The 26,837-nt window shown below is 36.8% G+C and overlaps 1 protein-coding gene across 6 annotated transcripts in view; it reads right to left on the bottom strand.

The window, feature by feature from the left end:
- Positions 1–266: 266 nt before the first annotated feature.
- The window catches only part of lrch1 (leucine-rich repeats and calponin homology (CH) domain containing 1), a 129,504-nt gene continuing 102,933 nt past the window's right edge, over positions 267–26,837 (bottom strand). For 4 of the 6 annotated variants that reach the window (XM_055015589.1, XM_055015590.1, XM_023264565.3 and 1 more), the window contains 4 exons: positions 19,411–19,520; positions 17,184–17,321; positions 16,977–17,054; positions 9,061–12,987 (listed from right to left, as the gene is read on the bottom strand). In XM_055015589.1, coding sequence (XP_054871564.1) covers positions 12,703–12,987; positions 16,977–17,054; positions 17,184–17,321; positions 19,411–19,520 — 611 coding nt within the window. In that variant the 3' untranslated portion in view covers positions 9,061–12,702. Of the gene's footprint in view, positions 5,768–9,060; positions 12,988–16,976; positions 17,055–17,183; positions 17,322–19,410; positions 19,521–26,837 lie in introns of those variants that run through there. The other 2 variants (XM_055015591.1, XM_055015592.1) reach the window with 1 other exon arrangement.

Here is a 26,837-nt window from a genome sequence, read left to right as displayed (position 1 = left end):
CAATAAACTATATAACTTGTATTTGTTTGTGTCTGTCTAATGCAGCCACGCCTTTTGAAACACAAAAAACATTTTTCCCACAAATATTTCATGATAATATATATATATATATATATATATATATATATATATATATATATATATATATATATTATTCAGATTATTTTCAGAAACTGAAGTGCAATTTTCTATTTTTTTAGCAGGACTTTGATATAAATGAAGCTCTGATGGCTGCAAATGTACAAACTGAAACACAAACAGGTGAGTTGTTTTCGACAGGTGACGTCTTTACTGATAAAGTGATGAGAAATACAGTAAACTATTTACAGTATTCACAGCAGTTAAGGCGACGTTACAGGGACGCTTCATGCACGTAGATTTAAGTTGCTGTACAACAAAATTACACAAAAGGTTTCACAAAGAGTTACAAAAGGGTTCCGTTACATCGAAAAAAGTCCAACAAACCCGAAAAGAATCACAGAAAAATAAAATTTGCTCCCAAAGTCAGAAAAAGTACAAAACTGTGAAATACAGGCGGATATCTTTATACAAAAGAGGAGACATAAAAAAATGACACGACACTGCTTCAGCAGGTACATTTACACAATTTACAACCAGCGTCACATTTAAACTCTGTTCAAACATTGGTTTCAGATTCTCTCAGTTGCCAAAACAAAGATATAAATAGATTAAAGTGCAGATTCTGTCGGGAAGCAGCCAGTTTGGTTTTTATTGCTTTTTTAAAAATCCAAAACACCGTTGCGATGTGGAAACTATGAGCAAAAATCTAGAATTAAATGCAGATTTATTTATTGCGCAGCACAAAAACCAACAGTTTAACCCTCATAATTGTTCTTTTATGACTTTATTTGGGATTCTTTTTGTAAATTTGACATCAGAAATGTGTGTCTAACCATTTGTTGCTCTTTACTGAGGAATATTAATACAGTTTTGCAGAAAATACCAGCACATATACATCAGAATATACTGCTTTTTGTGTTTTTTAGTCACTCAGCTGCCATAGTGTTGAAATATGTGAACATTTCTGTATTTTTTTATGCATGACTATGAAGAACAGGCGCTTAAAGTTTGCTGATGTGAGTGTTTTATGGTGAAATGTACAGTACAGGAACAAACAGCAAACCCTCGTGATAAATAATATGTACACAGATTTATAGTACATTTAAATAAAGCCTTTAACGCCGCAGGGAAAAGGTTTGTTTTGGCAACTGTCAAATCTCTCCAGTGGAAGCATTTCTTTATCTACTCATTGATTTATTTCTTTTTTTCATCATTTTTATTCATATTTTACTGTTGAACCTTTAAGTAGCTCAAACTTTGGATACGAAGCTGCAAAGAAAAAAAAATAACTTTGAACACTCATTCACACTAACCTGCAAGTTGAACGCTTCATTGCATCAAATTCTACTTTTAAGACGTTGGTTTTAAAGGGACAGTAAGTAGATCTGTGATCAAACAAATACAGCAACATTTATTAGGGGAACAAAGAGCCTAAAATTAAAGAACGTAAACTTCTTTCTGCTACACACTTTAACTTGCAGCCTAAAAGTCTTTTTTTTTTTTTTTGTTGGCTCCTGCAGTTCCTGCTCGCTGCCTGTAGAGGGCGGCGTTGAGTTTTTGTATTATTTTCCACTCAGATTGTTTTTAGATTTGATTCCAGTCAATATTATTTCTTTTGGGTGATATTTTATATTAATCCCCTGAACACCAAACATGTCACAGGGTTCAAAAATCATCTTTCTTTAAAAAAAGTTTTTAAAAAGTCACCATTTATCAGCAACAAACTGTAAAAACAGAAAGAATTTTTTAACTTTCTGACAGTCCTTGAACTAATCATGTGGATAATCATGTGATATAAAAATCTGACAAAATTTGGAGCTAATTTGTATAAAAACTTAAAAGTATTATTTAAAGTAAATGTGTAATTTTAAATCAAATATGACCAGATTTAGTACATTTAGTATTTTTACTGCTTTCTGAAGGGGATATTTTTCAAAAATCATTCATTCACATTCATTAATGTGAGTTATGTCAGAATTGAATCAGTTTTTATCTTCCATGAAGCGCAAAAACTACCTGAAGTGAGTGTAAAATATTTATTTTTGGCTGTTTTCTTATAATTTTCCTCTAATTTTTGTAGTTATATTAACTTTTCTGCTGCTAAACTTCAAAATGTGCATAAAAATGTGTTTAAAACTGATCTCACAGTAGAGAAATAAAGGTAAATAATTACCTACTGCCCCTTTAAAGTCTTGGTTTGTGTCACATAATTCAAACTTTCCTGTTTTCACACACTTTCTGACACTCACATACAAATACTGTTGACGTAGCAGGTTGGAAATGAGGCATCAACAGTGGAATAAAAACCCAAACCTGATGTGAGTCACATGGTCTGTAATCTCACAGCCACAACTCCGGATGAAACCTCAAAGTCTGAACAGGAACTTTAGCCAGAAGATAATCGGACTAGTTATTTGACACTCAGTCGTTTTTTTCTTTTAAAGTAGTTTTAAAAACGTGTAAAAGTTCCTCCTGAGTTCAGACTGATTTAGTCGGAGATGAAGCTACGTGAGTGTTTACCGACCCAACAGATGTCTTAATAACCTAGACCGACTCTGCAGGTGTTCAGGTAGAAACACAGGTGATGCATCAGGTGAGTCATGGATGGATTAATGAACAAAGGGCTCCTGGTACTGATGTGGAAAATGGACTTTTACAGTCATTTTGGTGTCTGTTTGTTTTTGTGTTTTTACAGTAATCTTCCGTGTCTTTGTAGTCATCTTGTGTCTCTTCATGGTCCTGTTCCATTTTGTTGAGGTCATGTTGAGCTTTAGGGCTTGTGATGCATCTCTTTTAGGTCACTTTTAGGTTCTTTTTAATTACTTTGTAGTCACATTAAGCTCCTTTGTGGTCATTTTGTGTCTATTCAGATCCTTTTCCATCTTGCTGTAGACATGCTGAGCTTCTTTGGTTGTTTTGTGTCTTTTTGTGGTGATTTACCATCTCTCTGAGGTCATGTTGAATCTCTGGGGCTATTTGTGTCCATTTGTGGTCATTTTTGTTGTCTCTTTGAGGCCCTTTTCCATCTTTGTAGCTGAGCATGCTGTCTGTTTAGGGCATTTTTGTGTCTCTTTGTAGTTCTTTTTATTTGCTTTGTGGTAATTTTATGTCTGTCATCATCTTCTATCCCATTGTTGTCACACTGAGTCTCTGTAGCTGTTTTGTGTTCATTTTATGTTAGTTTGCAATGTCTGTCCAATCACGTTGAGTCTTGCCTTGGTAGTTCTGTGTCTCTGTGGTAATTTTCCATGTGATTGTGGTCACATTGTGTCTTTGTCGTCATTTTGAGTCTTGCTGGGGTAGTATAGAGAGTCTTTGTTGTCTTTTGTGGTCATTTTGTTTTTCTGAAGTCTTTCCTATCTCTTTGTTGTAACTCTGTGTCTCTTTGTGGTCACTGTAGTCCATCCATCATCGTAGTCAAATCGAGTATCTGTGGTTGTTTTCTGTCTGTTTGTGGTATTTTTATGTCTCTTTTTTGTCATTGTGTTTCGGTTTGTGGTCATTTTCAATCTCTTTCCAAACATATCAAGTCTTGATTGGTAGTTTTGTGTCTCTTTTTGGTCATTTCGTGTCTCTGACATCTTCTCCATCTCTTTGTAGTCACTTTGTGTCTCTTTGTGGTGATTTTCCATCTTTGTTGAGTATCTGTGGTTGTTCTATGACTCTTTGTTGCATTTTGTGTCTCATAGTGTCTTTTTATGGTCATTTCTATCTTTTTCTCTTTTCTCTGAGTCTTGTTGAGTCTCAGTGGTTTATTTTTGTGCGTTTTTATGGTAATCTTGTTACTCTGAGGTCTTTTCCATCTTATTGTGGTCATACTGAGTCTCTTTGCGATCACTTTTCATTTTTTTGTGGCCAAACTGAGTATCTGTCGTTGTCTTGTGTCGCTGTAAGACTCTTTTCAACTACCTTGTGGTCATGTTGAGTCTCTTTGTCGTTGTTTTGTGTCTCTTTGTGGTCACTTTCTATCTTTTTGGGATCATTTCCAACTCTTTGTAGTAAAACTGAGGACCCTATGGGTACTTTGTGTCTCTTTTTGTCTTTTTCAGACATTTTCCACATCTTTGTAGTCTTTTCTTTGTCTCTTTGTGGTTGTTTAAAGTTTCTTGATCGATTCACAATCAAGAAGTTTTCCCAAACACTGACCCCTTCGACCCCTGTTCAATAATCCATCCATGACTTTCCATGTTTAAAAGTGATATTTGCCCTTGAAGCTTAGTGACTTGTGTTTTGCTTGTATTCGTTCTATCACCACCACACGTGTTTTGGCACATTAGCAAACTGCATTTCATACAAACATTAAGTAGAAGCTTCACCCTGAACACCGAGTGACGGGATGCAGGTGAAAGAAACGACCAAACTAACGTTACCTGGACTGGCTTGATACGATTACCGAGGATTAGCGTCCCCACACCGACCTGCTGCAGGGACATGCACAGAGCTCCACACAGTCATAGCAAAACCTTAGAAAACATACACAGTTATACCTAAAATATATTAGAGAAAAATATTTCTGGGCTATTTCTTTCTGACTGTATACATCGACTCAAACAGCTTCTCTTTATATCATAAATATCTTCCTGTTTAAATATAAATTGTGGTTAAAAGCCGTCTACGTTAAGACTATAGTATTTTGGTTTTGTTCTCTTCTGAGAGTGAAAATACTCAACACAGTCCAGAAACACGTCACTCAGTAGAAGAAAGTCTAAGATCTGCAGACAGAAAACTGATGATTATCAAAGTTATTGTAGAGATTGCTCAAGTGTGCAGAGACAGCATGAAATGAATGGTGAAGTCGGTGCTTTTACACTGAAATAAATGGTTCAGAATGAAAAAAAAAGGTTCATAAACTGCATCGAATTTGGAGTAAAATCACAGATTATTAGAGAGCCGCACTTATGGAAAGAAAACATTGAGATGTTGAGAATAAAGTTGCATATAATGAGGCAGAATAAAGCTAAAATCTTTGCAAAAGAAGTTATAATACAACAATAAAGTTGTAATTTTACGATAAATGCAGTTTTTAGAGTTAGAGATAAAGCCCTGTTTTGTAAAATTACAACTTTGCATCAAAATTTTAAAACCTTTTCAAGTAAAATCCTACACATTCCCAAAAAAATTCAGAATAATTCCATAAAATTACACCTTTTTATCCAATTTATAGATTTTTTTCACTAAATATTTTGACTTTATTCTCAAAATCAGACTTGTCTTCCTGTCAGTATTTCTTTTAAATGTTTGGTACCAGCCAGTGTAAGAATTTCGGAATCAAGTCCAAAACAAAACAGTTGAATTTATGCCCTTCAGTTTGTGTTTCTTGGGTTTACCTGAATAAACGGGAATCAAACACGTGATTCAACCAGTCGAGCGCTGGTTTCCCATCAGGCTCTCTAATGAATTAGTACAGAAATCCACTTCTGATGGGTTTTAGTTCCCTTAACACCACCTTGCATCCTTAAATATACTAAAAACACTCGAAGGAGGATGCCGTAGCGTCGTGTGAAGTCAGTGTTTGGATCCAGGTGTGTGTTTGTTGTACGTGTCGGCCGCTGGAAGCTCCGTTCGCCGTCGCTCACGTCAGCAGGGAGAGTTTGGGCGACGCCTCGTCCACCAGAGCGTGAACCGTGACGCAAACCTTCATCAGACCTTTCTCCTCCAGGATGTGGTGAGGAAGACACAGTTTGTCCTGAAGAAAGGAAGAAGTGTGGGAGAAGACGAAGAGGCAGAAAAGAGACAGAAGCAGCAACAGATTTAGACACAATGAATGGAAGATGGAAGGTGTTACTGTAAGTTTGTCTGCAAGTAAAGTGTGTGAAGAGCAGTAGTGGTACAAACTGCTTCCAGGAAATAGTCACAGCCACAATGTGCAACTCATAAAAATTCTTTCTAAATTCTGAAGCATCTTTGTAGGTAAAAACAATTTAAGGACCTGAAGATGTTTGCTGACATTGCAGTTATTTTAACGTTTTTGTATAAAACTGGACTCTAGTGAAAAATCACCAACGCTGGTCTTTAAAAAGTCCTACTGTACCATCGACTCTTGATGGGAATACAACTTGGCCTAAAGGGTTATTCTTGTCATTTTGTATTTTACTTACATAGAGTTGATGTATACGGTGGTCAAGCTTTCATTTTCAGTTGCCAAAAGAATAAAAAATCAAACAAAAAATCACTAAAACAATCTATCACAGCCAGAAACCATGAAAGCAGAAGAATTTTCATCTTTTTTCAACTTTCCAATAGTCTTTGAACTAATCAAGTGTGTCAAATGGGTCGATTGGGGAAAATTCCCCAAATCGCAGCTTAAAACCTTAATATTTCATCAAATTCAACATGTTTTGTTTAAACATTGCCAAAAAAGAACCATTTACACTGTAAAGATCCTGAATCACCAATGCTGGGCTTGAAAAAGTCATAGCATCAACTTCTGATGGGAATATAACTTGGTGTAAAGGGTCACTCTTGTGTTTTTCTATTTAACTTATATAAAGTTGGTGCTTGAGTTTTCACTTGTAGTTGGTTTTAATTAACCTCTGAACCCTAAAACCCACTGGTGAGCTTCAAACACCTTAATTTTTTCAACAAAAATCACCAAAATTACACCATCTATTACAGCCAAAAACTACAAAAGCAGAAAAAATTGCAATATTTTCAACTTTCCAACACTCTTTGTACTAATCAAGGGTATTCTATGGGTCGATTAGGAAAATATACCAAATCTCAGCTTAAAACCTCAATATTTTATCAAAATTCTACCAAAATTGCCAAAAATAAATCACTTGCACTGTAAGGATTGTGTGGAAAACAAAAATTCGACATTCATAGGTGCAAACCAAGAAGCCACGAGTGACTCAGCTGTGACCAGCAGTCGGCTGAACTGCAGGCTTTGTATTCATTGGATTGGAGAGAAATTAGAGAATAAAACATTCTGGATGAATATTCTAAATGCAGCGTAGCTCAAAACCAGTAAACAGAGCAGCAAGCTGCTGGAGGATACATTCAGCATGGTGAAACATCTTTATATCATTTCCATGTGGAAAAAGATTGTTTTTAAAACATATGTAGCAAAATATCTGTTGCTTGTGGAGCCACATGGGAAAATGTTGCACATGTAGAGCTCAGGAAATTTATTTTTTTTTTATTTTTTTGGAAAGTTAATTAAAAATACTTTATTCTATGTGCCTCATTTTGAAAATTGGGTGAATTAGGCTGAACTGCAAGGAATGCTCACATAGAGCACATAGAAAAGTAGCATTAAATCATCTATAGTACGTAGAGTCACCATTTTATTTAGTGTTGGTAGCATTTGTGGACAACTGGGAAAAAAAATGTCCTTGTTGATTCCATTTTGTTCAAATTTTGTGAAATAAGTAATCAACAAAATCCAACCTTTGCTTTTCTTTTATGATAAATGGCATAATAACTGTGATAAACCTAACAGAAGACATATCTAAATTCTCTCTACTTATAGTTAAGGTTGTTCTGTTTCGATTGAAGTGTTGGAATTTATATTAGAGTGAAAAATGAACCTACAGTGAGTAAAAATGTGACAGGAGCAAAAAAAAAAAAAAAAAAAAAAGCCCACAAACTGGCCACCATAGAAGAGAAAACATCCCTAAAACTGCATTTATTACCTCGGTCTTTAACAACAATCACACAAGTCAGTAAAAATAATCCGTCTCACAGGAAAACTGCAGAGAATCAACAGGAGCTGAGCGTTCCAATCGTTTCACAGAATGGGAATAAACCATGAATGAAGTAAAAATAAAACACGTCGTGGAGGCTGAACGCCAAAATACTCATAAACACACTTCATTCCACCAGCGTTCATTCAGTTTCTGTGAATAATTCCAACAGCTGACAGGCAGAACTGTGTTTTTAAAGTAGCAGTGGGGAAGGCAAATATCCTCATTCCTTTAATTCCATTACAAACACAGCCATGTGCTAACCCCCGATATATCAAACCCTCGAAAATAAACTGCTTAAGAGGACTAATATATATATAGAATGAACTTCATAAACTCCTCTAGTGTCTGTAGCCCTTCAGATATTCTCCAAAAACAGTCACATTGCATATCAGGGTGCAGCGGAGGTGGATTCAAACGAAGTTAAAACGAGTCTTTTCTGGCAAAAAACATTTTTTCTCTCAAGTTTCCAAACATCAAGTAGCCAATTTAAATAAATATTCAGGCAAAAAAAGACACGAAAATACATCCAGCTGATGTGAGCGACAGTGAGATATGGCTTCCTTTATAATCACACGTTAGAAAAACGCTGTTTGTGCAGGAAACGTGTGCTTCTGCAGTCCACTGGGTTTGCTGGGTTCAAGCCTTTAACTCCGACTGTGCAGGAGATTCTAATTAAACCGATTAAAGGGGGTTTCAGCAGCAACATCTGGCAGCCATTCTGGAGGTCTGACGAGTTTCTGAGCTTCCTCTGACTGGACTGTTTATTCTGCAAAGTGTTGTAAAATGACAAAACTCTTATCAGGTAGAATTCAGTTCAGTGAATTTGTGGCAAAACAATCTGAGTTAATTAATGTCAAATCATCATCACCTTCTGTTCAAACGTCTTTGATTTACTTAAAATCTTTTTTTTGGTATCATAAACTCTGGATATTTATAAAGATATGTCTGAAGGGCTCAGCCATATGGGTTCTGTAAAACGTCTTGAGATAATTTGAATGTAATTGGTGCTGTATAAAAAAAATGGAATTGAATTGAAACTATAGCTTGATATATTAAAGACTACAAGATAAATAAAAATATCAATTATATATATAAAATTATTGAATTTTATATATATATATATATATATACTATATTGAATAATATATATATGTATATATATAATGAGATATTATATACTATATATAATATATAATAATTTAATAAATAATAAATTCTAGCTTGATGTACAAGATAAATAAAAATACTATATTATATTATATATAATAATTATAATATTTTTTTGTATATATATATATATATATATATATATATATATATATGTACACACACAAATAGGAAAAATCTACTCAACATTTTTTAGGGTACATTAATGTAAATATGAAGCTAAAGTGAATCTTAAAACCTGATGATGTATTATAATAAACAGGGAGCATCTTTAGCCAATGGCAGCAAAGAAACTGATTAATTAAATGAACAGATCTCTGGAAACTCTAACCCACAGCAACACTCACTGCAGATTATTACTTTATATTTAGATGATATTTATTCGAACCAATTTCACACCAGACCTCCATATTGGTGCCAAACATCTGCTCAGAGGTTCTAGTCTTAGTAACATCAGGCTGCTCTGTGCTAAATACTGCACTCTGCGTACAGAATTAATGTACAAATACATCATTCGCCTCGACACCAACACTGTTTTGTGATTTGGCTCCCTCACAGATAGAAGACTGTGGTTTTGTTCCACTCTGAGTGAAACAGAAAGAAGAATTTGATGAAAACTCTCCGATTCCTTCCTGCCGGCCGACGTGTTCGTAAGACATCAGTGACTTTTGGATCTGCTGCTCCACACGTCCTGCTTCTGCTCAGAGTTTCTGTGTCGCTTTTATTGCAAAGACACAAACACGTCAACCAAGGAGAGGAGGCGAGGGGAGAGGCGTCGGCCCATGCTGGTGATGCATTTGTGTCACGTGGGACGACTGAACAAAGAATGGCTGGCTTCAGATGGCTGCTTCATTTGTTCTGAGTGATTCACAAACTTTAATAAAGACTGAGCAGCTGCAGAAACGTTGAACTTTTCTGTTTCTGCTGCTGATACTGTTTAATACGACACCAGGGCTGCACCATGTTGGAAAAAAAACCTGACATTCATATTGCTCTCTGTGACATAAAAAAACATGCAGGAATTTATAACAGACGACTGGAATGACTCTATTTGGAAAGAAATAATCCTTCTAGAATGAAAAATGGGCTGATTTTCTAGGAGAATGCATCTGCAAAGAAGAAAAAGAATATACACTACCGTTCAAAAGTTTGGGGTCACCTGGACAATTTTATGTTTTCCATGAAAACTCACACTTTTATCCATGTGCTAACATAACTGAACAAGGGTTTTCTAATCATCAATGAGCCTTTCAACACCATTAGCTAACACAATGTAGCATTAGAACACAGGAGTGATGGTTGCTGGAAATGTTCCTCTGTACCTCTATGGAGATATTCCATTAAAAATCAGCTGTTTCCAGCTACAATAGTCATTTACCACATTAACAATGTCTACACTGGATTTATCTTCATTTAATGTTATCTTCATTGGAAAAAAAAAAGCTTTTCTTTCAAAAATAAGGACATTTCTAAGTGACCCCAAACTTTTGAACGGCAGTGTAAATGCTGAAAAATCACTTGCTGTAACATGTTTTTTGCTTTAAATGACATTCAGATATAACTTTTCTAATACAGAGCTTTGTGCTGCTGATTTAAAATGTCAAACAAATTAGTTGTGTTGCCTCCTGTAGAGCACAAGGACCTGTTTTTGTTTGACATCACTCTTTCTGTAGTGGAGATATTTCCATCCAGCTGACTAGATTAAGGCCATAATGATTGAGTTTGAAAAATTATTATGACCAATTGTCAAAAAATGATTATTTATCACATTTTTGATTAATTTTAGAGACAATCTGCATCAACATAAGACCTAAAATAATCTTCTGCTGAATTCAGAGCATCTCCTAGAGGTCAGATAATTAAAAAAAATTGTATTCAAAGTGAGTCTCTTGTTGAATATGTGGTTTTTGGTAGAAGCTATGATTTACAGATGTTCCCTAAACACCTCATGTGCAGGCTACTCTTAGCTAGCTAGCTAGTCAGTTGTGTGTGAACCAGAGAAGCTTCTAGTCTCTGCTCAGTTTTTGCAGCTGTACAACAAAAGTGACTTTGTAAAGCCTAAAATGAAGTGTTCTGATGTCAGATTGTGGTTCTTTTCTGCAACCAAATCTCTCTTTTCAGTCATTTTTCTTGTATACAGAGAAGCTTCTAGTCTCCACTCAGCTTCTGCAGCTATATCTACGACAGGTTGCACCTAAATCTGATGTGTTAATTTTCTGCAATCATTCTCTTTACGGTTTCTCTCCGGTTCCTCACTTATTTTTGCTGTGCACATGTGAAGCCTGCAATGTCACCAAACTGTGTTTTAAAGAAAGTAAATGCGTCATTCCACCTCAATTCACCAAATTTTAAAAAGAACTTCACACCTGACCTTCTCGTTAGTCAGATTTTTGTTTCTGTGCTTGTTATTAAGTAAAATGTGTAAAATTTTTAGTTATAGGTGGTTTAACTTGAGAAATAATGTAGCTGCAGACCTGAAATTTTGCAGGTCCATTGATGTTTACATGTGGTCTTTAATGGTACAATCTTCTTTTGATAGAATAATACAAACCAGTTATATGATCGTGCAAATTTGGTCAAAAAATATCCAACTTTTTATCTATTCCAATATTCCCACAACCATAAAACCTTTAGTTTTCAGCCTAATAGGCTTATTTTTTTGCCTGTGACTGGCACCAAGAAGAGCTTTAAAATGTAAAATATTGTGTCAGTCATACTCTATGAGAAAGAAATTATTGAAATTATGCTTTATTTGTATTTATGGCCAATATTTGAACATGCACTGAGCAGATATGATGGTGAAACCACTCCAATAGTGTTCCAGCTGGAGGACTTTTAAAAAGTCATGGTTTTCCATCATATAATGCCTCAGAAACTAATGCTCCCTACGACCCCAGATTTTACCTAATGACAGACGTATGTACAGAATAGAAGTATCAGACAGATATGAGATGATCAGACGTGAATTTATGAAAAATTTGGTGAACTGAGGTGGAACGACCCTTATGCTATGCTACGCTAACCAGCTGCTTGCCATTTAGACCAAGTCATGACATCCAAAATGTACATCTGTTCCTGCATATCCTGGATTTACTATATGAGAAAGAAATTATTGAAAATTTGCATTCGTGGCCAAGTTTAGGAAAATCATTGGGCAGTTTGATGGTGAAACCACTCCCACAGTGTACCAACTGGAAGAGTTACTGGGCTAAAAGAAAAATCATCCAACTCACTGCTCAAAAAATTAAAGGAAGACTTAATCATCACAGTATAACACCAACTTAACCTCTGGGATATGCAGTTAGGAAGCGTAATAAGGAAGTGGTTAATGATTTTGGTTTCCACTGTCTGTTCTTACTTCATTTTGTGTATATCAATGATTTAAGTGTTACCTTTATGAGCAGATGTTCTATCAGACAGACTTCTCTTATAGAAGAACTGTAATTTTTCCATTTGTCGCAAAAGAAGCAAAAAAAAGTCGTAGCATGATGTGTTTGAGTTAATTTGCCGTTTGAATCCTATTTCCTGCAGCGTGACTGTTGGAAAAATCGCAGTATCAATGAAAAAACAAGATATTGTGCAGCCCTGAACCACAGAGAACAATTCCACAGTTTCAAAAGGTATGACTAAACCATTACAGCCACTCAGTGAGTCATACGAGTGCCATTTTTCCCACGTGACATAAATGCAGCACGAATAAGAGGGAGGAGCCTGGGTGTAAGGAGGGAGGGGCTGGCAGGTGACTGACAGGAGCCTGTCGTCACGGTTACGTCAGCTCGCTCCAACTATAGGCCACGAACAGGAGAACCAGGCAGAGGATGTGAACCAGGCTCGAGCCAATGAGGTCCCAGATCTGCCAGGCTGGAGGCGGGGTTTGAGTGGTGACAGAGACCAACGAGGGAGTCTCTGGGGAGGCGGGGCTTGCGGCCAGGACCGCCTCGTCCCGTTTCCTGTCAGCGGTGGTCGTATCCAAGGCAACCAGCGCCCGAACTGTGGCGCGCACCGGCTGCAGGCGGCACTGGATGATGTCGTAGGGCGAACAGAGGGAAGACTGGCGCCCCCATGAGGAAGGGAGGAGGAAACGAAGGGGGGAAGAGGAAGAAAAAAAGAAAGGAGAAGGTGGGTATGAAAGAACGAAGGGGGGTGAGGAAGCAAAGAAAAGAAGGACAAAATGGAACAAGGAAGTGTAAAGGAAGTGAGGAAGAAGGGACAAGAAGAAAAAGAAGGGAGGAGGTGGAAATGAAATAAGGAAGGGAGGGAAGCATGATGGCCAAAGAAAGGCCAAGGTGAAAAGGAAACAAGAAAGGAAGGACAAAAAGAAAAGAAGGAAGGAGGTGAGAATGCAGGGAATAGGGAAGAAAACAAATAAGAAAGGAAGGACAAAAAAGAAAGAGGAGGGAAAAGGAGACAAGGAGGGAATGGATAAAAGGAAAAGAAAGCAAAAAAGAAGTACAGATAAGAAAAGTTTAAAGGAAGCAGGGAATGAAGGACAAAAGAGGGGAGGAGGTGGAAATGAAAGAAGAGAAAGAAAGAAAAAAGAAAGCACGAAATGAGTAGATGAAAAAGAAGGAAGGACACAAAAGAAAAAGGAAAGTACAAGGGAAAAGGAAGCAAGGAAGGAGAGATAAAAGAAGGGAGGAAATAGGAAGGACGGAAGGATGGAAGGAAGGACGGAAGGATGGAAGGAAGTATGGAAGGAAGTAAGGATAGAAGGAAGGAAGGAATGATGGAAAGAATGATGGAAGGAATGATAGAAGGAAGGATGGATGGAAGGAAGGAGGGAAGGAAGGAAGGAAGGATGAAGGAAGGATGGAAGGAAGGAAGGGTGGATGGAGGGAAAAGGGACAGAAGGAAGGAAGGATGAATGTATGGAAGGAAAAAAGGACGGAAGGATGGAAGGAGAAAAGGATGAATAGATGGAAGAAAGGAAGGAAGAAAGGAAGGAAGGAAGGAAGGATGGATGGAAGGAAGGAAGGAAGGATGGAAGGAAGGATGGATGGAAGGAAGGAAGGAAGGATGGAAGGAAGGAAAGAAGGAAGGAAGGATGGATGGATGGAAGGAAGGAAGGATGGAAGGAAGGAAAGAAGGAAGGAAGGAAGGAAGGAAGATACAAGAGAAAAAGGTGAAAAACAAAGAAGGTCAAACAAAAGGAAAAAGAAAGAGCAAAGTGAAAAGAATGGAAGGAAGGAAGGAAAAGGGCAAATGACGAAAGAGGAGTAAGGACAACATGATAGAGGAACGAAAGAAATGAGAAAAAGAAGAAAAGAAACAACAAGGCAGCAAGTGGAGAAAAAAAGCCGTGAAAAGTTTGGAGAAGATGTGCAGAGAGGATGATGGGTAAATATTCTCCGCAAAAGAAAGTCACGGAAAAACACAAAAAAGAGAAAAGGAAACAGAAAAAATAAGGTGTGAAAGCATGAAGTTTAGGGAGCAAAAACGAAACATTTGAGACCGGAAGTGATGGAGGGAAGACGACAAAAACCAAAAGTTCCAAAAATTGACGGGAACGAGAAGAAAAACAGGAGAGGAGGAAGAGGAAGACGTGGTGCGATCCAGCCGGAAGAAAGTAAAAAAGAGAAAGAAAAGGCAGGAGGTTAACCAATGGACACAGAGGTCAAAGGTCAGAGTGTAGGGAGGGAGGGAGGCAGGCGGGAGTTACCATGGCAACGGGCGAGGATGCTTACTGAGAGGAAAAACAAAAATAAAAAAGGCCCTCTAGTCCTTCCCAGTAAGCATGAACCCGGCGATGGTGGCGGTGAGGCGGCTGCAGCAGGCCAGCACGTTAGCACAGAAGCTGTTAGCGTGTTAGCTCGGAGGGAAGCGTTGCAGGAAGCGTTGCAGAAGCGTTGTCAGTAAAAGCGTTCAGGCTGCGAGTGGGTGGCTAAGCTAGCAAATGTCCACGTAGAGGCTGGAGGCAGTCAGCAAAGCAGCGATGGAAGGTCGCAAGTCAAACAAAGAAAAAAGGCTCAGAGCAGCAATAAAAGAAATAAACCTTCAAACACTTTTTCTGATAGAGAAAAGCAACAAAACTAAACAACTAACAAACAAATCAATATGACATTAAAAAACTAACAAAAGTATAAACAAGTACAAAAAAACAATCACACCTAAACAAAAAAATGACATCAAATAATTCCAATGGTGCTTCGTTTATCATCATTTATGTTCTGGTTTATTGGTGGATGATGTAAACAAAATTAGATTATTATTATTAATAGTATTATTATGGCTCCAACACGACTGACAAATTCCATCTTTACCAATTAAAATTCCATTGGAGGAATGGCAATTTCAAATTCCACTAGGAAATAAAAACACTGTCCAAACTATGGACTAAATATGTAACTGTCTGATCGCTGGTAACAGTAAGAGGCTCCATCTAGTGGTTCACCTAGGTACTACAGCTAACCTACAGTAAATTTTCTGATATGACTGTCCTCAATTTATGCCGAAAGAAAATCTAGGAAAACATTATTGGATTGGGAGCTGAACAGTTTTGTTTTTTTTTTTTTTTTTACCATTTAAACATCCATTCTCTCTTTAACTGGTAGAGGGTAGAGGGGTGGCAAAGACGGCTACTTCAAATGCCACTAGGAAATAAAAACACTGTCCACAATTGTCTCAACTTGAGTTCACACTTGAGAGCTTGTTGGAAGTCATTAAGACTCAGAGAAGACTTGGTGCGCCTTTACTAGCCGAAGCCAAACCATTATCTTTGACTGGTAGCAATGACAGATAAGCTTGTAAATACTGAGTGAAAAGTCTGGTAATTTACAGTTTTCCAATGTTTGCAGTCTAAGCTAGGCTAAGCTAAGCTAAGTAGCTGTTAGATTAGCTTGAAGTTTACCCTAAAGACATGAGATCAACATGAACATTAACTCTCTGCCAGAAAAGCAAAATATACAAAAGCTGTTCCTCAAAGACTTAAATTATTTTTGTTTTTTCGCCTTGTGTTGCTGTTTTTCCCAGCATCCACCAGTCAGAGTGTAACTGGACAGATTCGGGACACTTGTTCAACTGCAACCAAACATCGTGTTCTCCTTTTACACAACCAGTCTGCATGCTAACAGCCTTTTAATGCTGCAAAGTTGGAAATATCTTTTCCAGAAACAGCCAGAATGTTTAATAAATGCAGTTTTCCACAAACACACAGTAAAACCCAGCAGCTCAGTCGACTCTTTCAGACTGACGCTGCTGATCTGATCGACTCCTGTCATGATGAAGGAAGCTGCAGGCAGCGATGACAGCGGTGATGAATTTAGCGTTAAACGTTAAAAGACCTCCTTTAAAAGCCATGAGAACAAAAATGAGGCAGGTAGGAAATTAAACCAGTCCAGGGAAGAAGGCTGAGTGGTTCTCCAGTTTAAAGTTAAAGATAGAAACATGATTTGAGTAAAATTCTACATGTTTTAAATGCAAAAGTATCTGTAGTTTATTGCTATAATTAATTCTGACTGCAGGAAGATGACATGATAAAGAAAAACCAGCGGCCTTCTTCCCACATCCGGTTTACAGTTTAATGTCCTGCAAAAATCAGTCAATAACTGCAGTTTTCACCTCATTAATGGGCATAAATCAGAAGATAATGTAAGCTGCTGATGTTGTACTGCCATAAATGTAAATAAAAAGTGCAGCTCTGTTAAAGAGAAGGTAGTTTTTGCAGGACACCTTCACAGTTCCTTTCACATCTCTTGTCAACAACAAGTCAACAACCGAGGCAGCTGTTCCAGGCTGATATGGACTCAGCAGGGAGCTTCTCTGATGAACTGAGGCTGTTTTCAGGTTCAGAACGTCCTTCAGCAGCAGACAGTTTGTTAATAAGCTGTACAAGCAATACGGCAGCTTCCTGTAGATTATATATGTGTAACATTCTGGACCGCAAACTGTCTGAAATTTCCAGTTTGTGATAATATTTAAGAATATTCTCAGGTTTTGAAGGACAGGAGCAGAAACTTGAAATCGACCCCCAGTTCATTGAGGCCACATTTTGTTCTCAGGACACCTACAGCTGTAGTTTTCATATTAAATGATGCGTCTTACCTCCGGTACGCCTATTTTTCTGCAGGCGTCCAGGAAGTTCTCCACATTTCTCCGACACTTGGCCATGCTGAGTTTGGGCTGGAAGCACAAGCAAAAGAAATTACACAAAAATAACAAAGGATAAGATTCGACTTTGCACAGGAAGTTGGGGTCCTAACGCTTTCAAACAACTTTTACTGCTATAAATGTCTTCACCCTAAAACCTACCACTGCAGGTGAGGGGACGTGGATGCTGGCGACGGACCGCGGGCGAATGTGATTGGCCAGATGGCAGAGGACAACGCCGTCCATCAGAGACGAGCCGAGGTCTTCAGGGAGGACGACCTTCAGTCTGCTCTCGATGCTCTGAAGAGGAATAAACAGCAGAAACAGACATGTGAGCTTGACGGTAGGTTAAAGTTCAAAACCAAAAGCACCGCCGAGTCCCGAATCCCCACGACTAACAGTCCACGGTACTTAGGACTTTCTCTGGGAGTTCAGGCATATGAGTTCTGTAAAGCATCTTGACACAATTTGACCTGTAATTGGCGCTATATTAATAAAATTGAATTGAATTGAATGGAATAATGTGCAACATGAAATCTCATAAGCTACATTCAAACCATCTGGAACAGGATGAACGTCACAGATGAGGGTGAAGAATGAAACATTCACTCTGCTTTTCTGTTACTTAACGAGAAACTAAGGCCAAATCTTTGTTTCCTTCCATTGTAACACAAGTTGCAAGCACGATTATTTCAAATCCCCCTAGGAAATTAGAATATTATCGTAATTTGTCCCACCTTAAATTCACACTTAAGTGTTGGTCAGAGGTCATTAAGCCTCAGATAAGACTTTGTCATGGTGCCCCTTTACTAGCTAAAACCACCACAATGCTTCACAACAAAAAACTGCTGCCTCCTCTGATCGCTACAGTGGTAAAAAGTAAGAAGCTCCACCTGGTGGTGCAAACAGGTACTACAGCCAACCTACTATACATTTTCTGACATGCATGTCATGGTCTTCTACCTACTAGACACTTGAAGGTATACTTGAAGTGTGTCTTATCAAGGAAAATGTAACTTCCATTAGCTGATGTTGGCTGATGTTTTATGCTGTCCAGAGACAACAAATGAGTTAAATGACATCAGAACTTATTTAGAAATGGTGTTTCCAAATCCATTAAGACTCTTCAACGTGTTTTTTGCGAGTCTGTCTTTTGGAATTCCAATCTCCATTACCATTTAGAAAGCACATAAAACTGTAAAAATGTGGAAACATATTTATGTATACACAACATGAGCAGGTACAAACACAGCTACAGTTAATCTACAATACTTTAAGTATGTACTGTGTACAAAAATGCTACTAAATATTTAATGACTGATAATTGACTTGGTTGAGGCATCACTAAATGCAAGTATTTGTCTGTAAATCTGCTGAAAAACCAAAGAAAAAATGGACAATTTTACTGTATAAATTCCAGACCCAAGAATCATCAAGTTTTATTTAATATTGCAGTAATCCAGGGATAGCAGGTAAATAGGAACTAGCAATAGTGAGTTCAGCATAAGTTAAATGGAGCTAATTTTAATTCAATCATTCTTTTGAGCTTTATTTAAAATCATTGATGTCTGAAGGCCTCATTTCTGATAATAGTTCTCAGCACTCTAGTAAGAAAATTAGATACCAGTAAAATAATATTTAGAGCATTTAGGCTTAAAAAAAACAAATGAATTAACTAAAACAAGAGGAGCTGAAAGTGAAATAAGGCAAAATTAAAAACCTGAATTACTCAAAGGGTAAAAATTCATCCAGCTTTTGATTGTTCTGCAGATTTTTCCAAGTTTCAGGTGTAAAGTGAGTAATACTACTAGTAATACTAGTAGTACTGAATTTTTTGGCAGCAAAATTCAATCATTCAAATTAGAGGCAACATTAAAAGACAGTAATGATGTTATGTAAGGAGGTAAATAAACCAGCAACCTAATAAATAAAGTCTGTGTTTTCTGAGGCACCTGTATGCTGTTTTTAGCAAGATAAGTACAAACATTTCTGATTTCTGACATTTTCAACCAAAAATCAGATTTAATTTGAGTTGATAAAGTGCATGAGATGGAAAAAAGTTTCAAATTGAAGGAGTTTTAAGTCTTACTGGGTGAAAATTTTAACATCTGTTCCAGAGTGGATTAAAACCAGGGAAGGAAAGCTCTCAGACATAAATCCAGTCAGAAAATGGCTCAAAACCTGCTAAAAGTCAGTTTGTAGCATAAAAATGGGACTCGTGGATGTTTGGGCGATACAGTTAAAGTTTAACATCATCGTTTGAAGTCACGTCTCCAGATTTCAGGAGGAGAAGTGAAGTAAAATTAGCATCCAGGCCGGAGAGGAACAGCAGAGTTCTGGTCTAATCTCCCGTCAGACGGAGGTAAACAGTAAGATCAGAGATTCTCACGTCTCTCAGCTGCTCCATGAGCTCCAGCTCCTCTCGCAGCTGCTCCATCTTCCTCCTCATCGTGAACTGAGGATCCACCGACTCCAGACTCTTGTGGCTCCGCAGGAAAACTGCACAAAAAACAAGAAGAAGAAGAAGACAGAGTTTCACATTAGCTCTTCTCTGACAGGGACGGCTCTCAGAAACAAGAAAAACTCTGATGAATCACGACTGCTTCTTTTTAATGCCAGTTTGATGCTAAAAATACCTTCAATCCACGTCAAAAAACAAGCAAAGACAGTCCAGTGCTTAAGCTCTTAATGCTTGTGCTTCAGTGTGCAGCTAGACGTTGCTTTACACTGAAATATAGTGATTTAAATTCTGGTAACTGATAATAATAAACTGTATTTCTGTAGCAGCTTTCTAAACCGGAGGCACTTTACAACACATTCACACACATAAAGCAATAGAAAGTGTAAATAAAACATTAGTAAAGACAGTGAAATCTTCAAAAGAGCAATAACAATAAATCATAAGAGGTTAAAATGATCAGTTCCAATTGTGTTGGAGCTAAAACAGTAAAAACATGATCCCGATTTGTTTTAAACTTTGCCTGTGGGAGCAGAAAAAGGCATTCAAAGTTCAGAGATCTGAAGTGGAGACCATGCAGAGATTTAAAAATAACCAGGAGAATCTTAAATTCTCTTCTGTACTGAATAGGAAGCTGTATCCAGGTGACTGCTGCAATGAAACGCAAAATATGAACATAATAATAATATATGCAGTGAATGAAAATAAAGGCATGGATCCTCTGTTTGACAGTGTTTTTGAGGAGGTATTGGTTTGACTTTTGCCATGTTTCTTATTTGTTATTTTTCAGGATCAAACCAGAGTCTTTATGTGTTGATGGAAAACTAGGTTTTGATAGAAAATGACTCCCGCGACTGCTTTGTGTTCACTGATAGCACTCTGAGGTTCCTCAAAATCACAAAATCTGTGAGTACTGAAATAGTAAATTTGTTTAAACATGATTCTAAATTACATTTTCAAGATACAGCGTACATATTATGAATGTTTACAGGTGAAAATGTCAGTTTTGGGATCTAGAAGATGTTCATAGGCGTTTAATGTTCCAAAACTCATTATTTTTTGGTTACAAACCACAACATCAGATCATTTTAATGAAAAAATCTGTAAGAAAAATTTTAAAAACGTTGCTTGAAAAAAAAAAAAACGTTAAAAAATAATGGGATACTGTAATGTTCAAAAACTGTTAAATGGTGAAAATAACAGCAAATATCTGTAAAATAATCAAATTTTAAGTAGAACTGTGGAATTTTATGGTCACACATTGTACCTGAATCCACACAAGAACAAATTACCATTTGTGAAAATACAGATTTTTAATGTAAACATTATTTACAGGTTTGGCCTGTTTTTTTTGTGTGTGTGTGTGTGTGTGTGTGTGTGTGTGTGTGTGTTTCTTTAAAGTCAACATTTAAATTAATAACAAATTTCATTATTTATACATAATATATGTATTTTAACCTTAACAGTTAAAATCAGTAAGGTAACACTAATAAATATTTACCATGTTCCAGTCCTTAATATACAAGAATTTTCTTTCAAAAAAAGATACATTTAAGTAAAAATAATAATAGTTTTTGCTCATTTAAATACAGTAAAAAAAAATGGTGTAATGTTAAGGTCAAACATTTTAAAAGAACAAACTATTTATAAAAGCTGAAATAAAAACAGATAATTAAAAGCATTTTTAAATGTAGACAATATCTACAGTATTTTTTCTTTTTTATTACAGTCAGCATGCAAATTAAATTAATACATGTCAACTTGCTAAAATTAAATACAGTAAAAAAATGCTGTAATTTTATGGTCAAACACTGTAAAAGCAGAAAATACAACTCATAAAAATACTTTTGATGTAGACATTAATTACACTTTTGGTCAGCTTTGGGTTTTTTTGCTTTTTTTTTTTTAAACAATCAGCCTGTGAATTAATATTTTAAAAAAATAACATAAAACTGTATTTTAGCAAAACAGGGAAATCTGTAAAATAAAACTTAAAAAAATTATTGACCTTTTTCAATAATTAATATATTTAACTGTTATTTCAAATAAGAGCAAATATCGGATTTATTCATCAAAATATAGATTTTTGATGTGGATATTATTTACAGTGTTTTTTCTTTTATGACTTTTTTATTATATCTTTATTATAAATACATTATCTGTATTTTAACAAAATTGTGAAAATCTGTAAAATAATATTTAAAAAAATGTCATTATTTACCATGTTTCAATCCTTAATATATATAATTTAAAATTATTTTTCTTGGTATTTAAATACAGTTAAAAAGAGTAGTGTAATTTTATGGTCAAACATTGTAAAAGAAGAAACAAGAAACACAAAGTTCAATGTGGACATCTTCTCTGACAGAAGAAAAACAGACTTTCTGTCGTAAAAAGATGCAGAAATCTGACATAAGAGCAACAATCACAAGCAGTCGGAGCGCTTTAAGATCATTTACTTCGTCACTGAATTAACACTTCCTGAAGACATACAGCCTGAAAACTCACAAATGAAGAGTCTGAATAAGAATGAAATACTCTCTAAGATACACATCAGAAACTTTCCAGGAATTCTAATGTGCTGCACTATTTCTCCATATCAAACAGCTTGGATTATAAGTAAACAAATGAGACATAAAATGTAATTTAATGGATTTTGACGGAGCCTTTTCAGCGGTTTCAAGTATATTTTTAAGCCCTATAATTAATTTTACTGTTTGCTTGCTTTCAAATGAGCCTATTTTCCAAAACGTGGAATATTTACCTTTAAAATACCTCATGATTGCTTTCATTACTGGCTAAATAATTTCTTCGATTCATTGTTTAGCTCATGAAATGTTCAAAAATTGTCAAAAAATCAATTAATAAATGAGTGGCCAACTATTTTGATGACCAGCTGACCGATGTGAGTCATTTTGTAAAGAAAAAAAGTCTAAATTGTCTAGTTTCGGCTTCTTAAAAGTGAGTATTTTCTGGTTTCTTTCCTCCTCTATGACCATAAACTGAATATGTTCACAAAAATTAAATATTGAGAGGCTGAAATCTTTACGTATTTGGCGTTCTTTGCTTGTTTTTGTGATTGAAGACTTTTAAATGTGACTATTTTGTGGTTTCTTTCCTCCTTTATGGCAGTAAACTGAACATCTTTGGGTAAAACAAGACATTGAGGACATTGTCTTGGGCTTTGAGAAACAGCAATTTTTCACCGTTTTCTGCAATTTATAGACCAAACAGCTAACTGATCAATGCAGAAAATAACTAACACATTATTCACCAATGGAAACAGCTGTTAGTTGTAGCCCTACATGACATATTTTGTTTTGTCGGACTAAAAATTCCACAAAAACAAAATATTGAGACTCTAATCTCTTCAAATATCTGGTGTTTTTTGCTTGAAGTATGACTGAAAGGAAAAAGCCATGATCAAAACTGAAACTAAATGTTGTGTAAAGCTCTAAACAAATATATAAATACCCATTTTTGTTCTCTACAGATCAATCAGAGCAAGAACTTGACAGAATCTGGGTTTGATGATAAGAAATGCAGATGCTTTCTAGATGCTTCTCCTGACAGTGTGTAGGAGGATTCGGTGTGAAACCTGCTTTGGCCTCTTCATGCACTCTCAACCAAAACACAAACCCACACACATGTAACACGCTGCTGAAGGCTGAATCATTCACCTCGCCGCTGTGCTGTTTTCTACATGCATAAATCCACCTTTTACAGCTGAATGAAGCTGTTGTAGTTCCACTGAGCGGCCACCGGAGGGAGCTACAGAGTCTCTGCTGCAGGATGTTTTCACCCAAACCAGCATTTTAACACCATGTTCTCCTCAGTTAACAGAACGCACTGTCCTGAAACTGAAAAAGATCCTCGCTAAACTTATAAATTGTGTTAAAATCCCATTTTGAACAGATTGTGAACATTCAAACGGCGGCAAAGACAAACTAAATTACTGCAAAATTACCTAAAAAAGACAATAAACGACCACAACAAGGAAATATGACTTTTTTGATGTTAGTCTGTCCATGAATAAACTACCTAAACCAGCATGTTTGAAGTTCTGTTTGTCTTGACAAGGAAGTTCTGCACTGAACTCATGGATCCGGTGCTGAACTCTGAACCCCTCAACTTTAAAGTAACTGACTTTAAGGTCCTAAATTGTTCTCCCTTTGCAGTAAATTAGTGTAACATGTCCCCAAAGTGTTTTTTTAAAGTTTAAGTTTAAAAGTTTTAAAGTTTAAAATATAGCAAGGATGGTTAATTTCAACATGACTGTATAAATGCTGGTTTTACAGCTCTTCTAAATGGGCTGTTCTTCTCTGAAAACCAATCATCTGCTGGTGTTCCTGCCCTGTTCAGGAAGAGAACTCCCTCTGTTTTTAGTTTTTCAGCTCAAAATACTGCAAAGATATATAATTTCACCATGACTGTATAAAATCCTGGTATCAGGGCTCCTATAAACATTGTTTTGCCCTGAAAACCAATGAGCTGCTGGTGTTCCTGCCCTATTCAGGAAGAAAACTCTGTTTTTAGTTTTTCAGGTCAAAATACTGCAAAGATATTTCATGTCTCCGTGACTGTTTAAATCCAGGCATCATGTCTTTCTCTAAAAAGGCTGTTTTGCTCTGAAAACCAATGAGCTGCTACTGACCCCGTCCCCTTCAGGAAGAAAACTCTCTCTGCTTGTAGCTTTTCAGCTCAAAATACTGCAAAGGCAGTTCATTTCACTACTACTGTATAAATCCTGGGTTTAGGGGTCCTCTAAACGGGCTGCCCACCCCCTTAAGGAAGAAGACTCTCTCTGTACTTGACCTGGGAGACTATTGGTTAGTTAGGGTTTCACAAACCCTGGGTGGAATTCTTACTGACTTGTAATGCTGTAATGCTAGTTATGGTAGATCCCTAAAGTTCCTGAACCTTCACAAAATGAGATTTTGTGAGGTAAAACTGTCTCTCTGGACCTTCTTTCAGACCTTTAGTGGAATGGCAGGTAGAAGAACTGAGGTCCTCTGTAGGTTCTCAGTCTCTTTGTAAAAGTTCTTGCAGTGGAAACGTTCTTCAGACTCGGACAGCTAACAGACTCGGTAATGAGCCGTTTGTCTTCCTCTCAGGATAAACCTGACTGGCGTGTCGTCTCAGTGGGAGACGGAGACAGAAAGAGTGGAGATAACGGAGGGCAAATAGTTTTATCTCCTCAGCTTTATCTTCCAGGCTGAGTCGTTTTACAAGCTGCTGAACGCTGCTTCCTCTCTTCATCTTCTTCTTCATCTTCCGCCTCCTCCCGTGAAACGTCTCGCTGCCATCTGGACCGTCGGCTCTGATGACTTATTAAAAGGTTTTCGGGTGGAATTTAAACCCCTGCTGGTTGGTGTTTCTTCACAAATATTCTTCTCACTGAATGTAAGAACTGGCTAAACCGAAGACTAGAAGATAAACTGCTCAGCAGGTGGGAAAGGAAAACCCTCTCTGGTCGGATTAACAAGCTGTGAGCGTCGCATGTCAGATAAATAAACTGTGGTAACTAGAGGATTAATGAAGCGAGGTTCATTAGCATCTGTTTAATTAGACGTGAAACCTGAGTAATTAATGCAAAATGTGCCGGGATTACAGCGGAGTGAAGGATTTTGGTGCACAACATGAAGTCAACAAATATTCTCTCTGGTTTCAATTTAGTTTCATAGCAGCCTGTTTGAACAAATGGAAGTTTCAGATTCCAGGTCAGTGTTAGTCTTTATCTTTCTACTAGCCACACGTTTTCAGCTGCAAACAGCCTGTTGGACTTTTAACAGGGTTTCACTGCATTTATTCGTTTGTCGGACTCCCCTTTGGTTTCGTACTCGCCCCAGTCAGGTGGATGCAGGGTAGAAAGTGCAAGATGTGGTTATTCCAGTGTACTTTTTCTAACTGTTTGCAATGAGAGTGTTACGTTTTTACAAGATGCTTAAAAACATCAGCATGACGAGTGTTTCCTGGTCACTAAAAGCTGAAATTTTTTTCAAATTTCTGAATTTGTCACTGTCACTTTTTACACAGGTGTCCAATTAACAATGAAAACTGACCAACCAACTCAAACAAATGCTGAAGTGTTTATATTTGTAGCAGATGACTTCCTCGACCACCAGAATATTGATATGAAAAAAAAATGCATACAGACGTCTTTTTTCTTACATATGTTAGATATATTTCTGTACATACACAACTGTTCAAAAGTTTGGGGTCACTTCGAAATGTTCTTATTTTTGAAAGAAAGGCAGTTTTTTTTCAATGAAGACAACATTAAATGAATGATAAATCCAGTGTAGACATTGTTAATGTGGTAAATGACTATTCTAGCTGGAAACAGCTGATTTTTAATGGAATATCTCCATAGAGGTACAGAGGAACATTTCTAGCAACCATCACTCCTTTGTTCTAATGCTACATTGTGTTAGCTAATGGTGTTGAAAGGCTAATTGATGATTAGAAAACCCTTGTGAAGTTATGTTAGCACATGGATAAAAGTGGGAGTTTTCATGGAAAACATGAAATTGTTGTTTAGTTTCTTCTCAGTCACCAAGTGCAAAAACCTGGACTCAACTTGTAAGACATTTTTCCAAGCACCAACAGATGTTACCATGTTAGCCTATGATTCTACGTACTATAGATATTCTACTATTTATGTTTTTATTTTTTGTGACGTGTTTGCTGGTCGCCGATGACTGACTGATGATTTCACAGTTGAGCCAAGCAGGGCAGTCGTTTTGTTTTATACAGAATCTTGCAAGTGGAAATTGTTGATTTTTGGTAATTTTTTATATGAGATGTGTAGAATAAAGTGATAAAATACTGCAATTTGGTTCCGTTTTTGATGCCACTGTGCATCATGGATGTGTAGTTCAAGGAACGTTGCTTTTTACATGACATATCCTGCTCTATCCAACCTCCACCCTCACCCCAACCAGTCGAGGCAGACGTCTGCTCTCCCTCAGCCTGGTTCTGCTGGAGGTTTTTTATTTTTGTCCTCCCAGTTTTGCTTTTCTTTTTTGTTCTTTTTCACTGTTGCCAAATGCTGCTACCTTGATTCCGCTGAGTTTCTATGTAAATAAATGGAATTAAATAGCATAGATTTTTTTGCCCTTTTTGCACACTGTATACTAATTATCCTGCATATTACAAATATTTTATTACTTCCTCCAAAGACTTCAGTGCAATTTAATACTACTGTGAATAGATTTTGTGCCTGAATGTTTTATGATTAGTGGTATATGTGGGGTAATTTCCTGCAAAGGATCAATGAAATATCTATCCATGTATCAGTGCTTGCAGCAGCTTCTAGCAGCTAAACTGTCTCGACTGAAAAAGCGTCTCCACATCTC

The sequence above is a fragment of the Amphiprion ocellaris genome, chromosome 11 (assembly GCF_022539595.1).
Source record: "Amphiprion ocellaris isolate individual 3 ecotype Okinawa chromosome 11, ASM2253959v1, whole genome shotgun sequence".
NCBI lineage: Eukaryota > Metazoa > Chordata > Actinopteri > Pomacentridae > Amphiprion > Amphiprion ocellaris.
This window is presented reverse-complemented; position numbering and strand designations above follow the sequence as displayed.